We start from the raw sequence: 15,945 nt of genomic DNA, 5'->3' as shown, positions 1-15,945 counted from the left end.
TGAAGGACAGCCGCCATTTGGGAGGGAAGAAGAAAAAAAAGAAGAAAATATATATATGTGATGGGGGCCGAGGTTACGACCTGAAATTGCTGAACTCGATGTTGAGTCCAGAGGGCTGTAAAGTGCCGAATCAAAAGATGAGGTGCTGTTCCTCGAGCTTACGCTGAGCTTCCGTGGAACAATGCAAGAGGCCGAGGACGATGAGGTCTGACTGGGAATGGAGCGGAGAATTAAAGTGGCAGGTGACCGGAAGCTCGGGGTCACCCTTATGGACTGAACGGAGGTGTTCTGCAAAGCAGTCGCCCAATCTGCGTTTGGTCTCCCCAATGTAGAGGAGACCGCATCGTGAGCAGCGAATACAGTATACTAGATTGCAAGAAGTACAAGTAAATCGCTGTTTCACCTGGAAGGGGTATTTGGGGCCCTGGACAGTGGGAAGGGAGGAGGTAAAAGGGCATGTGTTGCATCTCCTGCGCTTGCACGGGAAGGTGCCAGGTGAAGGGGAAGGGGTGCCGGGGGTAGTAGAGGAGTGGACTAGGGTGTCGCGGAGGGCGCGGTCCCTACGGAATGCTGAAAGGGGAGGTGAGGGGAAGATGTGTTTGGTGGTGGTATCATGCTGGAGGTGGCGGGAATGGCAGAGGATGATCCGTTGAATGTGGAGGCTGGTGGGGTGAAAGGTGAGGACAAGGGGAACTCTATCGTGGTTCCGGGCGGGAGGGGCATGGGTGAGAGCAGAAGTGCGGGAGACAGAACGGACCCAGTCGAGGGCCGTGTCAACCGTTCTATTTCCCGCACTTCTGCCCTCACCCCTGCCCCTCCCGCCCGGAACCACGATAGAGTTACCCTTGTCCTCACCTTTCACCCCACCAGCCTCCACATTCAACGGATCATCCTCCGCCATTTCCGCCACCTCCAGCGTGATGTCTAGTCGCGATGCTCAAGGCATCGCGAGTGCAGGCTTGATGGACCTATCCTGCCCGTTCTTTTCATACGTGCTAAACTCTTAACGTGCGACACAAAGCCAAGCAAACTCCTCCAAAGGTTTTTTTTGGGGGGGCCCCATCTTTCTTCCTTAACGCTCACCTGTCTTTAACTGGAACCATCGGGCTGGGAGTGGGGCCCACGGAGTGGCAGAGATCAGCACGGACTGGAGATCGGGTACGTGTCGTTGCAAGTCTTGGCTAAGCTTCTCAACACCGTACGTTGTAATCGCTTCAGTCACAGCGGATGGAATGTACACCTCACTCCCGCTCACGGCGTAGAACCCAATAAACACCTTATTCCTTCTTTCGAGACTTTCGATCTGGAACAAGACATTTACTTTAGGTTTAAAGGTTTGGCAAACTTCAGTTTTACGTGTATACTTATGGAGATTTTTAATCATTTTCACACGGACCGATTAAACCTGCTTATGGGAACATAGGAAGAGGAATAGGCCATTCGGCCCCTCGAGCCTGTTCTATCATTCAATTAGACCATGGCTGATCTATACCTTAATTCCATTTGCTAATTCCATGGCCTCCTTCTCTGCTGTACTATTCTATGATTCTACTTCCATATCCCTTGATACCCTCACCCAATAAAAATCTATCGATCTCGGTCTCGAACACTCCAACTGATCCCCAGCATCCACTTTTGGGGGCGAGAGTTCCAGTTTTCTACTAGCCTTTGTGTGGAAAAAGTGCTTCCTGATATTCCTCCTAAATAGCCTGGCTCTAATATTAAGATTAAATCCCTCGGTCTGGATTCCCCCACCAGAGGAAATAGTATCTCATTGAAACGTACAAAATTCTTTTTTTTAATTTGTTTATGGGATGTGGGCGTCGCTGGCAATGCCAGCATTTATTGCCCATCCCTAATTGCCCTTGAGAAGGTGGTGGTGAGCCGCCTTCTTGAACCGCTGCAGTCCGTGTGGTGAAAGTGCTCCCACAGTGCTGTCAGGGAGGGAGTTCCAGGATTTTGACCCAGTGACGATGAAGGATCGGCCGATATACTTCTAAGTCAGGATGGTGTGTGACTTGGAGGGGAACTTGCAGGTGATGGTGTTCCCATGCGCCTGCTGCCCTTGTACTTCTAGGTGGAAGAGGTCATGGGTTTGGGAGGTGCTGCCAAAGAAGCCTTGGCAAGTTGCTGCAGTGCATCTTGTAGATGGTACACACTGCAGCCACGGTACAGGGCTTTGACAGGGTAGATGCAGGGAGGATGTTGCCCCTGTCTGGGCAGTCTAAAACCAGTGGTCACAGTCAGATGTTGTCCAGTACCTAAAAAAAAAAAGGACAGATCCTCACCTCTTCACCAGCTGCCGACCTTATCTCACATCCTCTGATCTGAGCAAGCATGGTGCTGGACCCAAGGTTCAGTTGTCCTCGGTGCTGATAGGAATGGATGTCCGCCCAGTGAGTGCCAAGTGAGGCAGAAGGCCATTAGGTCCCTCCCACCTCATTGGCATTGGATCACCATGCTTGCACCTGCTATACGCGCAAGCATTCTGTCCCCCCCTCAGAGGACACCCCAAGATATCTCAGGGCATAGGTGGGGTACGTGGGGACGGGATAGTGGGGGGGAGACTCAGTGTCACGGGCTCCACCATTCTTTCCTTTGTTTTATTACAAACCAAAGGAAAATGTCTTTCAAGAGTTGTTCCTAAGGCAACGGTAGTATAGTGGCTGTGTTACTAGAATAGAAATCCAGAGGCCTGGACCATTAATCCAGAGATGTAAGTTCAAATCCCACCACGCCAGTTTGTGAATTTGAATTCAGTCAATTAATTAAATTTGTAATAAAAAAACTCGTATCAGTGACCATGAAACCATCGGATTGTCATAAAAACCCAACTGCTTCACTTGCGTGCTTTAGAGAAAGAAACCTGACATCTGGTCTATATGTGACTCCAGTCCCTCAGCAATGTGGTTGACTCTTAACTGCCTCTCTGAAGTGGCCCAGCGAGCCACTCAGTTGTATCAAACCCCTACAAAAAAGTTTAATCACCACACGGACTGCAGCGGCTCAAGAAGTCGGCTCCCCACCAGCTTCTTGAGGGCAGCTAGGGATGGGCAATAAATGCTGGCCATTCCAGTGACGCCCACATCCCGTGAATGAATGAAAGTATCTTTACACTGTAATCGGTTGTTTAAAATGCAACACCACTTAATGGCAACCTTTCACAGAATGCTCCACTCAACTAACGTCCTGCCTTTCCACCAACGAATCATTATTTTAAAATTGGGATTGTGGCCTTTTTAACATTGAAGGAGGGCACTGACCTGAGCCCGAACACCGTTATTGAAGAAAGCTCGCTTCAACGCCTGTGTGAGTCCTCTCGTCATGTTCTGTTCAAGCATCGTGTCTGTTCGGATTCTTCTTGAAGACAAGGTCACAACTGCAGAATGAAGAAAACCTGGATAAACTTAAATCCAAACAGAGGACAGTTCAAGGGAAAGAGGGCTTCAGAACGAAGGGACAGAACAAAGTCTTGAACTCGTCATTCCTCAGACAATAGGTTTGCGACCTCGGGTGAGTAAGGGAAACGGAATCAGAGGGGCAATTCATCCTGGTTCATTGGGCAGCTCCACACAGTTAGTCACAGATCTGCTTCAAACAGAGGCCTGGACGTATAGACCACTTGCAAACCATCTTGTGGAGGAGACGATAGACAATTGCATGGAGGCCCGAGAAAAAGAGGGAGAAAAACCACAATATATAGTTCGGCATAAAGGAAATGATTGAGATTTTAGTTGAGATTATGTTACAGCTGTGGTTCAGTGGGTAGTACTCGTGCCTCAGAGTCAGAGGTCGTGGGTTCGAGTCCCAGTCCCAAAGACTTGAGCACAAAAATCTAGGCTGACACTCCCGGGGCAGTACTGAGGGAGTGCTGCACTGTCGGAGGTGCCGTCTTTCAGATGAGACGTTAAATCGAGGCCCCGTCTGCTGTCTCAGGTGGACATAAATGATCCCATGGCCACTATTTCGAAGAAGAGCAGGGAAGTTATCCCCAGTGGCCTGACCAATATTTATCAACATCACCAAAAAAAAAAGATGATCTGGTCATTATCACGTTGCTGTTTGTGGGAGCTTGCTGTGCGCAAATTAGTTGCTTCATTTCCTACATTACAACAGTGGCTGCACTTCAAAAGTACCTCATTGGCTGTAAAGCGCTTTGGGACATCGTGAAAGGCGCTATAGAAATGCAAGTCTATTGATTGATCTTGCAGGTTTCACACTGGAGGAGGGTACAACGATTGAGTTTGCTTGAGGTCATCTATGCCAGCACAAAATCTGTGGTATCAATCACTGTTCACTTTGGGAAGGTTATATTTATTCTATTTATCAGTCTTCATAATGCTGCTCAAGAATTTTGAATTGATAATTATTTTTGCCAATTTTACGAGGTTAGTTTAAGAACTTAAAACTCGTTCTCCAAACGAAACTTATTGGAAATTAATAATTACTAGTCAACATGCATCCATCCATTAGATTGTGTGGCAATCGATGCCAGTACTCTGCCTGGATATCAATACATTGTCAATGCCAGGGGGTAGTCACAGCGAATGTTGAACTGCCATCTTTAAATGCATCAACAACAACAACTTGCATTTATATAGCGCCTCTAACATAGTAAAATGTCCCAAAGCACTTCACAGGAGCGATTATCAGACAAAACGCGACATCGAGCCGCATAAGGAAACATTACGACAGGTGATCACAGATGTAGGTCTTAAGGAGTATTGTGTGCAGTTTTGGTCGCCTCATCTGAGGAAGGATGTTCTTGCCATGGAGGGAGTGCAGCAAAGATTCACCAGACTGATACCTGGGATGGCAGGAATGACGTATAAGGAGAGATTGGGTTGATTGGGCTTATACTCGCTGGAGTTTAGAAGAATGAGAGGGGATCTCATTGAAACTTATAAAATTCTACCAGGACTGGACAGACTAGATGCAGGAAAGATGTTCCCGATGGCGGGGAAGTCCAGAACCAGGGGTCACAGTCTAAGGATAAGGGGTAAGCCATTTAGGACTGAGATGAGGAGGAATTTCTTCACCCAGAGAGTGGTGAACCTGTGGAATTCTCTGCCAAAGAAGGCAGTAGAGGCCAACTCATTAAATATATTCAAGAAGGAGTTAGATATATTTCTTAAGGCTAAAGAGATCAAGGGGTATGAGGAGAAGGCAGGGACAGGGTACTGAATTTGGATGATCAGCCATGATCTCATTAAATGGCGGAGCAGGCTCAAGGGGCCGAATGGCCTACTCCTGCACCTATCTTCTATGTTTCTATGTTGTAACGCTGGAGGAGGTTACAGAGATCGGGAAAGGGCGAGGCCATGGAGGGATTTGAAAACAAGAAATGTTAAAATCGGTCGTGCGTCTGCATGTAAACATTAATTTTTTCCATGGCTATTGGTTACAACGATGTAAAGTTCATTTCAATTTTGAGGTTACAATTGACAGTGAACACTCTGTCTCCAAATTATATCAGAACGCCCGCACTTTCCAAAAGATCCATGCCAGTGATGGTTTACCCAAGACGTCTACCAGTTGTACCTGTCTCCGTCTACAAGTGTTCACTCTTCCTTAGCTCTGCCACTTGCTCCAGCGCTATATGCCAGTTTTTGCCATCTGCTCTTCTGACTCTGACCACCTTCGTAGCCCTACCCCCCCTCCCCCTCCTCCCTCCCATCCCTCTCCCTACCTCCCCCACCCACGACTCCCACAATGATCGCACAGCCCTCGGCCACTTTGGCCCCAAACTCCCGAGTGCGTTCCATAAACCCCATTGCTACGTCTCTCCCCTCCCTTAAAAGGGCTCCTCATGACCTGACTCCTTTACCTTGCCTTCAATCATCACCTGTTAACTCTACTCCCATTTGTGTCCGGCTTTGCCTCAGTGAAGCTCTTTGTAACATCTTATTACACTGAAGTCACTATGTCAATGCAGATGGCTCTTGCTGAATGGTAAAACCACCATCTGCACACACTTAATTATTTGCGTCTTCAATTTTTTATTAATTTTCCAATCTACCGTACCTTTTTTAAAATTAATTTTGCATTAGTGACTTTATCAAATAGTTGTCTTTTCACTCACCAATTGTCTCCCCTTCACTCCTTCCCTGAAAGCATTTTTTAAAATTTGCTTATGGGATCTGGGCGTCGCTGGCAAGGCCAGCATTTATTGCCCATCCCTAATTGCCCCTTGAGAAGGTGGTGGTGAGCCGCCTTCTTGAACCGCTGCAGTCCGTGTGGTGAAGGTACTCCCACAGTGCTGTTAGGGAGGGAGTTCCAGGATTTTGACCCAGTGACAATGAAGGATCGGTGATATACTTCTAAGTCAGGATGGTGTGTGACTTGGAGGGGAACTTGAAGGTGGTGGTGTTCCCATGCGCCTGCTGCCCTTGTCCTTCTAGGTGGAAGAGGTCATGGGTTTGGGAGGTGCTGCCGAAGAAGCCTTGGCGAGTTGCTGCGCTGCATCTTGTAGATGGTACACACTGCAGCCACGGTGCGCTGTTGGTGGAGGGAGTGAATGTTTAAGGTGGTGGATGGGGTGCCAATCAAGCGGGCTGCTTTGTCCTGGATGGTGTCCAGCTTCTTGAGTGTTGTTGAAGCTGCACTTATCCAGGCAAGTGGAGAGTATTCCATCACACTCCTGACTTGTGCCTTGTAGATGGTGGAAAGGCTTTGGGGAGTCAGGAGGTGAGACACTTGCAAGAGAATACCCAGCCTCTGACCTGCTCTTGTTGCCACAGTATTTATGTGGCTGGTCCAGTTAAGTTTCTGGTCAATGGTGACTCCCAGGATGTTGATAGTGGGGGATTCGGCGATGGTAATGCCGTTGAATGTCAAGGGGTGGTGGTTAGACTCTCGCATTGTTAACTCCATACTGTGCCACTGGGTGCCACCTAGTGCCATGTGTGTATTGTTCACAAAAGCCCTTGGCAGCAAGTGTCGGCAGGCTATTTGACTGTGGGCCTATCAGTCCTGGCTGTGCACTAAGTCAACACAGTTTGGGGTAGACCTTGGCTTTACGCGCTAGTTTAAAACGGGTGATAGCGAGACAGCAGCCCGTTTTACATCTCTCCCCCATTCTCTACCGACTCGCTATCGCCTGTTTCACACTATCGCACAAAGCCAAGAACTATCACATGGTCTTCCTGTAGGAGTGACTGCTCACCCACCCCCTCCCGCCCTAACCCAGGTACTCAGGCCAATTGTGGTGACCCTTCAAAAGCCGTGGCTGAAATAAGGTACCTCAGCACAGACTAGAGTCTGAACCTGGGACTATGCTGAACTGCGTGGCTCGGTTACTTCTAGAGTCAGTGTGGGATCTGCATTGGAACGTCGGTACATAGGAACAGGAGGAGGCCATTCAGCCCCTTGAGCCTGTTCCACCATTCAATTAGATCACGGCTGATCTGTATCTTAACTCCATCTACCCGCTTTTGGTTCCGTAACCCTTAATACCCTTGCCTAACAAAAATCTATCAATCTCAGTCTTGAAATTATCAACTGACTCAACAGCTTTTTGGGGAGAGAGTTCCAGATTTCCACCACCCTTGGTGTGAAGAAGTGCTTCCTGACATCACCCCTGAACGGCCTGGCTCTAAGTTTAAGGTTCTGCCGCCCTTGTTCTGGACTCCCCCCACCAGAGAGAATACTTTCTCTCTCTCTACCCTAACAAATCCTTTAATCATCTTAAGCAACTCGATTAGATCACCCCTTAATCTTCTATACTCGAGGGAATACAAGCCTAAAATGTTTCTGCCTGGTTTCGAGCCCGGGACATTTTAACCACTACACTACAGAAAGTGCCCAAAGCGCAATGGTTAGTTGATTTTTAAGATTAATTTTCAGTACACATTACATAGAATTTACAGGCCATTTGGTCCAGCTGGTTTATGCCGATATTTATGCTCCACACGAGCCTCCTCCATCTTACTTCATAAGAACATAAGAAATAGGAGCAGGAGTAGGCCATTCAGCCCTTCGAGCCTGCTCCACCATTCAATAAGATCACGGCTGATCTTTGACCTCACCAATTTCCTGCCCGATCCCCATATCCCTTGATTCCCCTAGTATCCAAAAATCTTTCGATCTCTATCTTGAATATACTCAACGACTCAGCATCCAGAGCCCTCTGAGTTAGAGAATTTCAAAGATTCACAACCCTCTGAGTGAAGAAATTTCTCCTCATCTCAGTCCTAAATGGCCGACCCCTTATTCTGAGACTCCGACCCTTAGTTCTAGACTCTCTAGCCAGGGGAAACATCCTCCCACCCTGCCAAGGCCCTTAAGAATTTGGTATGTTTCAATGAGATCACCTCTCATTCTTCTTAACTCTCGAGAATATAAGTCTAGTCTACTCAATCTTTCCTCATAGGACAGTCCTGCGATCCAGTAAACCTACATTGCACTCCCTCTAAGGCAAGTATATCATTCCTTAGGTAAGGAGACCAAAACTCTACACCATCTCACCCTATCAGCCTATCCTTATATTCCTTTCTCCCTCATGTGTCTATCTAGCTTCCCCTTAAATGCATCTGTGCTATTCGTCTCAACCACTCCCTGTGGTAGCGAGTTCCACATTCTCGCCACTCTCTGGGTAAAGAAGTTTCTCCTGAATTCCCTATTTGATTTATTAGTGACTCTTCTATTTATGGCCCCTTGTTTTGGACACCCTCACAAGTGGAAACATCATCTCTTTGTTTACCCTATCAAACCCCTGCATAGTTTTAAAGACCTCTATCAGCTCACCCATCAGCCTACACTTTTCTAGAGAAAAGAGCCCCAGCCTGTTATTCTACAATATTTTTTTAATTTAAAGTCTCAACAATTTTTAAAGTCTTCTGCCAAGTGTGGAGTGCTCTACTGTTTGTGTGGGACACTAGTGCTTTATCTCTCCAATAAATTCCTGGGAGGATGATATAATGGAGAGACAACTTGTGCTCTGCAACTGTGTATTAAACTTTCCGAAGAATTTTGGCTCGTAGACAGAAGAGACTTTTTTTTTAAAGAGCAAACTGAGCCAGAATTCTCTTGTGGAAAATGTTACGATACGGCTATGATGGTCAACAGGCAAGACTGCGATCTTTCCCAGAACACACTGCAGGAAGGAGGCGCAATCCCCGTCCTTAATAATTGAAATTTTATAAACTGCATTCCTCCGCAAAACAACAGCAGGTGTTTCCTAGCAACTGGCCGAGACTTTGTCTGGCTGACGAGTCAATTCATCCCGAGATTAAAAAAATAAGGCAGCAATCCTCTTGAACTCGAGCTAGAAGGATGTGGCATTTGCAAAAAAGATAAAGAAAATCGACTTTCATCTAACCACTAATGATTAAGTTTTAGAGACTTCTCAGTACCTGTCCTGACCCAGAGTTGGTCTGATAGCCTGCAGGTCAGACTAGGCGACGTTGGAGAGCCGATAGATGTTCCAACTGTTTCCCTGGCAGCGGTTGTCACGTGAGCCGATGCCTGCCTGTCCCTGGTGCTCAGGGCCGCTGTGGTGATCGAAGTTAAGGCTGCTGTTAGCGTCAGCGAGGGCGCCATCGACGTTCTGCCCGTCTCCGCGCGGGGGTTCGACCAGCTGCCCGCACCCACGGTGACCGTTGCCGGCGGCGCAGGACGCATCGCGGCCGTTGTGCGGAATGGTCGCGGGGCCGCGGTCATGCCGGGCGGGCCGGCTGCCGGGCTAGAGGCTGCTGGCATTTGCGGGGAAGGCATCGGGGGCGCGCCGTTCGCTGTGCCCGCCTGCGGCGTCGCCAGTGGAGGGCGCGGGGCGGCACCTGCCGCTGTCGTCCGGGCGACGGCCGTCTCATTGAAACCGGGTGCTGGTGGAGTCGGCCACAGGTGGACAGATGCTGTCATGCTGTGGGCTGCCTCGGGGTCAGTCGCAGTCCTGACAGCAGCGCTCGCTGGGGCCGGAGGTGATGGGGTCTGTGGCGTTGCTTTTGTGCCATCTGAGGTGGTCAAGGGTGAAGCTGTAATGACAGAATTTGTTAAGATTTGTTAGTGGCAAAAAAGAACAGGTGTTCGTGTGGTTGATAAGACGCTGACAGATGTCATGAGGGGCGACAGCAAAGCATTGGTGGCTGGAGAGGGTTAGTGACATGTAAACATCCACAGACTGAGAAGATGAAACATCAGCGTTTTACTGTTATGAATATGTCGAGATAGATCCCTAAGCTCCGACTGTAGTAGACACTTAAGTAAATTGTGCAGCAGGATGAGTGACAGAATCCATAATGGTTCCCTTTGCTGGTTTTGAAGATTTATTAGTATTTATTCAAGTGGCATTTGACAAAAAGCACTTGAATAAATCTCCCAAACCCACGACCTCCCCAACCTGGAAGGACAAGGGCAGCAGATTCATGGGAACACCGCCACCTCCAAGTTCCCCTCTGAGTCACACACACCATCCCGACTTGGACAGATATCGGCCGTTCCTTCATCGTCGCTGGGTCACAATTCTGGAACTCCCTCCCGAACAGCACTGTGGGAGTACCTTCACCACATGGACTGCAGCGGTTCAAGATGAAGGCTCATTCTCAAGGGCAACTAGGGATGGGCAATAAATGCTGGCCTTGCCAGCAATGCCCACATCCCATGAATGAATAAAAAATAAACAGGCAGCTTTGTCCATAATAAAGGTGTCTGAACACCAGAAAGAGGGCTGTTATTATTCTCTGTACGGAAGGATAAAATTGAAGTTATTGATGAGCGCTATGACCATGCTGAGTAAACGAGGTCAGATACCGTGGAAGGTTTTGTACTGGCTTCTGTGGACACCTGAACTCCTTTGGTTGTCTGTGTAGCTGTTGCAAAGTTAATAGTGACTGAAATAGATGGTTATTTAAGACATCCAATTAGTTTAACTCCTTGTCTGTGCTGTCAGATTTATGGATTTGAGTGGGAGTCATGCTTGGTGTAGTGGCTGTTAAACTAGATAATAAAGAAAGACTTGCATTTCTATAACGCCTTTCAGGACCTCAGGACAAAGCAAAGCACTTTACAGCCAATTGAAGTGCAATTGCTGTTGTACTGTAGGAAACACGGCAGCCAATTTGCGCACAGCAAGCTCCCACAAACAGCAATGTGATAAATGACCTGACAATCTATTTTAGTGATGTTGGTTGTGGGATAAATGTTGGCCAGGACACAAGGGAGAACTCCCCTGCTCTTCTTCGAAATAGTGCCTTGAGATCATTTACGTCCACCTGAGAGAGCAGACAGGGCCTTGATTGAATGTCTAATCCAACAGACAGCACCTCTGACAGTGCAGCACTCCCTCAGTAGTGGTACTGGGGTGTCAGCCTAGATTTTGCGTTTAAATCTCTAGGGTGGGATTTGAACCACACAACCTTCTAGAGCTCACTGAGGTGAGAGTGCTACCCACTGAGCCACGGATGACACTAGGGGTGTGGATAATCTTTGTGCTCCTATAGTTACCAATAAAATGTTATATGCAGCTGGAAAAATAGAATCAGTACATGTTGAGGCTGCCCTTGTCCTTCTAGGTGGTAGCGGTCGCAGGATTGGGGGATGCTGTCGGAGTGTGAGCACGGCACAGGTTACGACCTAAAATGGCAGTCAGGATCCTATTTACGTCATTAGATGCCGATTTCCATGTTAAAAGGGGCTTATCGTCTGAAACAAAATGGCGCCGGTCGCATCACCAGTGCTAACGGAGGTGGGAAGGTGACCTACCCCATTTGGGGCCATTAACGCCAGGGGAAGGGAGTGAAAATCGACCTCACTGAGTATGGAATTACGGTACTCGTCATGCTGTGATTGTGGAGGAGAAATCAGGAATCACCGGGCCCGTTTTTTTTGGGAATGTGGAACTCGCTACCACAGGGAGTAGTTGAGGTGAATAGCATAGATTCATTTAAGGGGAAGCCGGTGAAGGGGTTAACAGGGTCTGTGCGAAATTGCTATGCTTAAGAAAAACAACTGCGAAAAGGTCCGATGATTGAATTATGTGGAAGTGGTGACATGTGACCTCTGCGGTTTCGCAGATGATTGAACAATAACAGGTCAAAGGGCTCACTTGATTGATACTGGCCGTTAGGAGATAAGGGAAGTCACAAGATGAGCACCTGGTGGCTCCATTGTATAAACTTTGATGTAATTTGAAGAAAGGTCATGCGAAAGTCTGAATCATTGTGGTTTGGAGTCATAAATACTGAGATTTGTAAGCATTCAGAGAGATAGCCAGGGACGAGCTGCCGGAGCTCTGGCTGTTCTCCCTGATCAGCCGTTAGATATCTCCGCGGACTGTTTGTATTGTACCATTAAACAATTTTGTGTTTTAAATAAACTGCTCGGCATTTCACCATTTACAGGCTAGTGTGCGGATTTAATTAATTTTATTTTCGCCACAACACTGGGTAAACACATGAGGGAGAAAGGAATAGAAGGATAGGAAAATACTGCGGATGCTGGAAATCCGAAATAACAACAGAAAACGCTGGAAAAACTCAGCAGGCCAGGCAACATCCATGGAGAGAGAAACAGAGTCAATGTTTCGGGTCGAAACCCTTCTTCAGAACTGAGAAAAAAAGGAAGGAAATGAAAGAGATTAAAAGGCAGTTTGGGGGCTGGGAAATGGGGGAGGGGATGAAAGAAGAGACATTAAGAGATATTCAAGGTGAGAGGAGATGGTAATAGGACAGGTAAAGAAACAGACAATGGCTCTAGGTGCCATCCAGATGCTTCATCTAGAGCCATTGTTTGTTTCTTTACCTGTTCTATTACTATCTTGTCTTACCTTGGATATCTCTTATTGGGCCAGTAATTCCGGTCCCAACGCGTGAGTACGGACGGTGTACTCACGCGTGGGCCCGTTGGAAGTGCCGGATTCCAGCATGCACAGCGCATGCGCGGGAAACCGGCATTTCCTCTCCATCGAACTAAGGGGTTAAGAGGTCCAACGCGTGCGCGCAGGACTCTGCGCGCACGTGTTGAACTTCCTTCGTTTAGACAGGTTTGCGCGTGTGCAAGGGACTGAACTTTTTGGAAATGAAAAAAGGAGGCGTAAGGAGTGGATTCTTCAAGGTAAGTGGTCTAGTATTTAAAATTATTACATTTTTTCCACAGCTTCATTGTTTTTAAGGACTTCACAGTAAGGTAAGTTAATTTTTAGACCCGAATTCGTAAAAAAAAAATGTTTTCAAAAATTTTATTGTTTTAAATAGTTTTTTAAAGTTATTTATAGTTTATTTAATTATTGGGATGTTTTTTAAAATTTTAATTAAAGTTAAACTAGTCTTTTGGGCGCCCGTACTTTTCATGAGTTTGACAGTCTTTACTATCAAACTCATGAATGAAGTTTCCCCTCCCCTGATTGGCTGCAGAGTGCTCACCCGATCCCAGCCGGCACATCGCACTAACTACGCCGCTGGATCGGGTAAGCACATCGCGTCGACATCGGAACCGGGCCTGTGACAGGAATTCCAAGCAGGCCCAGGCTTCAGATGTCAGCGCGCAGGGTGAGTGCAGATCGGGGGCTTGCACGCGCGGCAAGCACCCGATCCTAATTTCTGGCCCATTGTCTCTTCTTTCATCCCCTCCCCCATTTCCCAGCCCCCAAACTGCCTTTTAATCTGTTTCATTTCCTGCCTTTTTTTCTCAGTCCTGACGAAGGGTTTCGACCCGAAACGTTGACTCTATTTCTCTCTCCACGGATGTTGCCTGCTGAGTTTTTCCAGTGTTTTCTGTTGTTATTAAGGAATAGAAGGATATGCTGATAGTGTGAGGTGAAGAGGGGTGGGAGGAGGTTCGTGTGGAGCATAAACACCAGCATGGGCCAGTTGGGCCGAATGGCCTGTTTCTGTGTTGTAAATTCGATGTAATAGTATGTAAGAACATGCTTTGTCTGTCATTTCTCCTGATGATATATCTGTTGCGAAAGAGACACCGGGAGCTGGAAATATTGTCGAAAGAGATGCAAAGATCCATGTAGAGTATCAGTACCTGTGATCAGCGCTGAACCGCTTTGGGGTGAAGCTATGGTAACGCTAGAAGTGGATCCTGCAGGCTGTGATGAAGGCAAGTTGGAGAAGGCTGACAACAAAGCACTTGCTGCTTTGGCCGTGGGCACCACCGCCAGTCTGCCGGGCGGTACCGTGGCGTGGGGAACCTCGTAGCCTACGGTCGGGCTATGAGGTAATCCTGTTCTCAATGAAGAGAATGAATGTGGAAAGCCTGTGGAGTTGCTTGGCCCCGACGCCAGCACCGCGGTAATGGGAGATGTTGCTGAAGGTGTCACGGCAGGGGCCGCCGATGGAATGGGTGGAGCTCTGGATGGAGTGGAAAAGATGGGATCCGGAGTCAAACCTGAAGCTGCTTCCGCCAGATGAAATACCACCACCTCACCATCCGCTGGTGCGGACGTCGAAAACTCAGAGGTACGCCAGGTTTTGTGCGTTTCAGTGTCAGGGGAAAGCTGGGGAGAAGCTGTCACTCCGTGTGTAGTTTGGGTGCCTGTGCCGGTGTTTTTATTCGCCTCCGGAGTTGGCGCCACCTGGAATGTAAGACGAGTGCTTTTGGTGGTGACGATCTCTTCAACTGGCTCTGTTATCAGTGCTTCGGCGCCTGAAGAGGATTGCAGGTAAGAGGACAACGCTCGCTGGCGAAGAGGTCGCGGGGTCCAAGGCCATACTGGAGATAAATGAGATGTTCCTAATGACCGCTGTACTGGAGCAGGCGGTGGCGTAGAAAGATCTAAAAGCTGGTAGATCATACCAGGTCCTGCAAAATAAGCAGCATTGGATTAAACATGTACAACGATTGCTCTTGTTTTCACTGTGAGCAACATATTGTTAAAAGTGCCCCCAAAACAGCAAGGTACTGAAATACATCTGAATTGGCCATTGAGCATTCAACAACAACAACTACAACTTGTATTTATATAGCGCCTTTAACATAATAAAACATCCCAAGGCGCTGCACAGGAGTATTTTAAGACAAAAAATTTGACACGGATCCACATAAACATAAATTAGGGCAGGTGACCTAAAGCTTGGTCAAAGAGGTAGGTTTTAAGGAGCGTCCTAAAGGAGGAAAGAGAGGTAGCGAGGCAGAGAGGTTTAGGGAGGGAATTCCAGAGCTTAGGGCCCAGGCAGCTGAAGGCACGGCCGCCACTGGTGGAGCATTTAAAATCAGGGATGTTCAAGAGGACAGAATTAGAGGAGTGCAGATATCTCGGGGGGTTACAGAGATAGGGAGGGGGGCGAGGCCATGGAGGGTTTTGAAAACAAGGATGAGAATTTTGAAATCGAGGCGCTGCTTAACCGGGAGCCAATGTAGGTCAGCGAGCACAGGGGTCATTCAGCTTAAGGAAGCAAGTGGACTTACTTAGGAACAGAGGAATTTCCCGAGGATAAAAGTCCCAAGTCCATCTAGTTCGCCTTCTACCATCCTGGTAGTCGCACGATACGACGATAATGGAGTTGTTGACCAATCACAGTGATCAGTCTCTGGCCAGGGTCAGGATGGTGTGACTAGAAGTGAGGCAGGTACGGGGATCCAGGAGGTAGTGTTGGAGGAGCCGCAGCCCTTGCACTTGTCCAACAGGTTCGAGGCTCTTACTCCCTGTGAGGATGGGAACAGGGACTGCAGGGAGGATGAGCAACCTGGCCACAGCACCGTGGAGCGGGGGGCCATTCAAGTGGGGGGAGTTGAAAGAAATGTTGCAGTGGTAGGGGATAGTATCATTAGGGGGATAGATAGAGTTCTCTGCAGCCGAGAGCGAGAGTCCCGAAGGCTGTGTTACCTGCCCGGTGCCAGGGTTAAGGACATCTCCTCTGGACTGGAGAGAAACTTGGAGTGGGAGGGGGAGGATCCAGTTGTCGTGGTCCATGTTGGTACCAACGACATAGATAGGACAAGGAAGGAGGTTCTGCTGAGGGAGTTTGAGCAGCTAGGGGCCAAATTAAATTAAAAAGCAGAACC

General features: G+C 48.0%; 1 protein-coding gene across 2 annotated transcripts in view; it reads right to left on the bottom strand.

The window, feature by feature from the left end:
- Positions 1-15,945, bottom strand: part of kiaa1549la (KIAA1549-like a) — a 474,294-nt gene that overhangs the window by 323,540 nt on the left and 134,809 nt on the right. For both annotated transcript variants that reach the window (XM_086008325.1, XM_086008326.1), the window contains exons 2-5: positions 13,966-14,742; positions 9,354-9,971; positions 3,264-3,379; positions 1,084-1,303 (exon numbers count right to left, since the gene is read on the bottom strand). In XM_086008325.1, the coding sequence (XP_085864451.1) occupies positions 1,084-1,303; positions 3,264-3,379; positions 9,354-9,971; positions 13,966-14,742 (1,731 nt within the window). The remainder of the gene's footprint in view (positions 1-1,083; positions 1,304-3,263; positions 3,380-9,353; positions 9,972-13,965; positions 14,743-15,945) is intronic.

Source organism: Somniosus microcephalus, chromosome 15 (assembly GCF_052327205.1).
Source record: "Somniosus microcephalus isolate GS21.2 chromosome 15, FLI_Smic_1.0, whole genome shotgun sequence".
Classification (NCBI taxonomy): Eukaryota; Metazoa; Chordata; class Chondrichthyes; order Squaliformes; family Somniosidae; genus Somniosus; species Somniosus microcephalus.
Note: the sequence above shows the minus strand (reverse complement) of the source record. Positions and strands in the feature narration are given on the sequence as shown.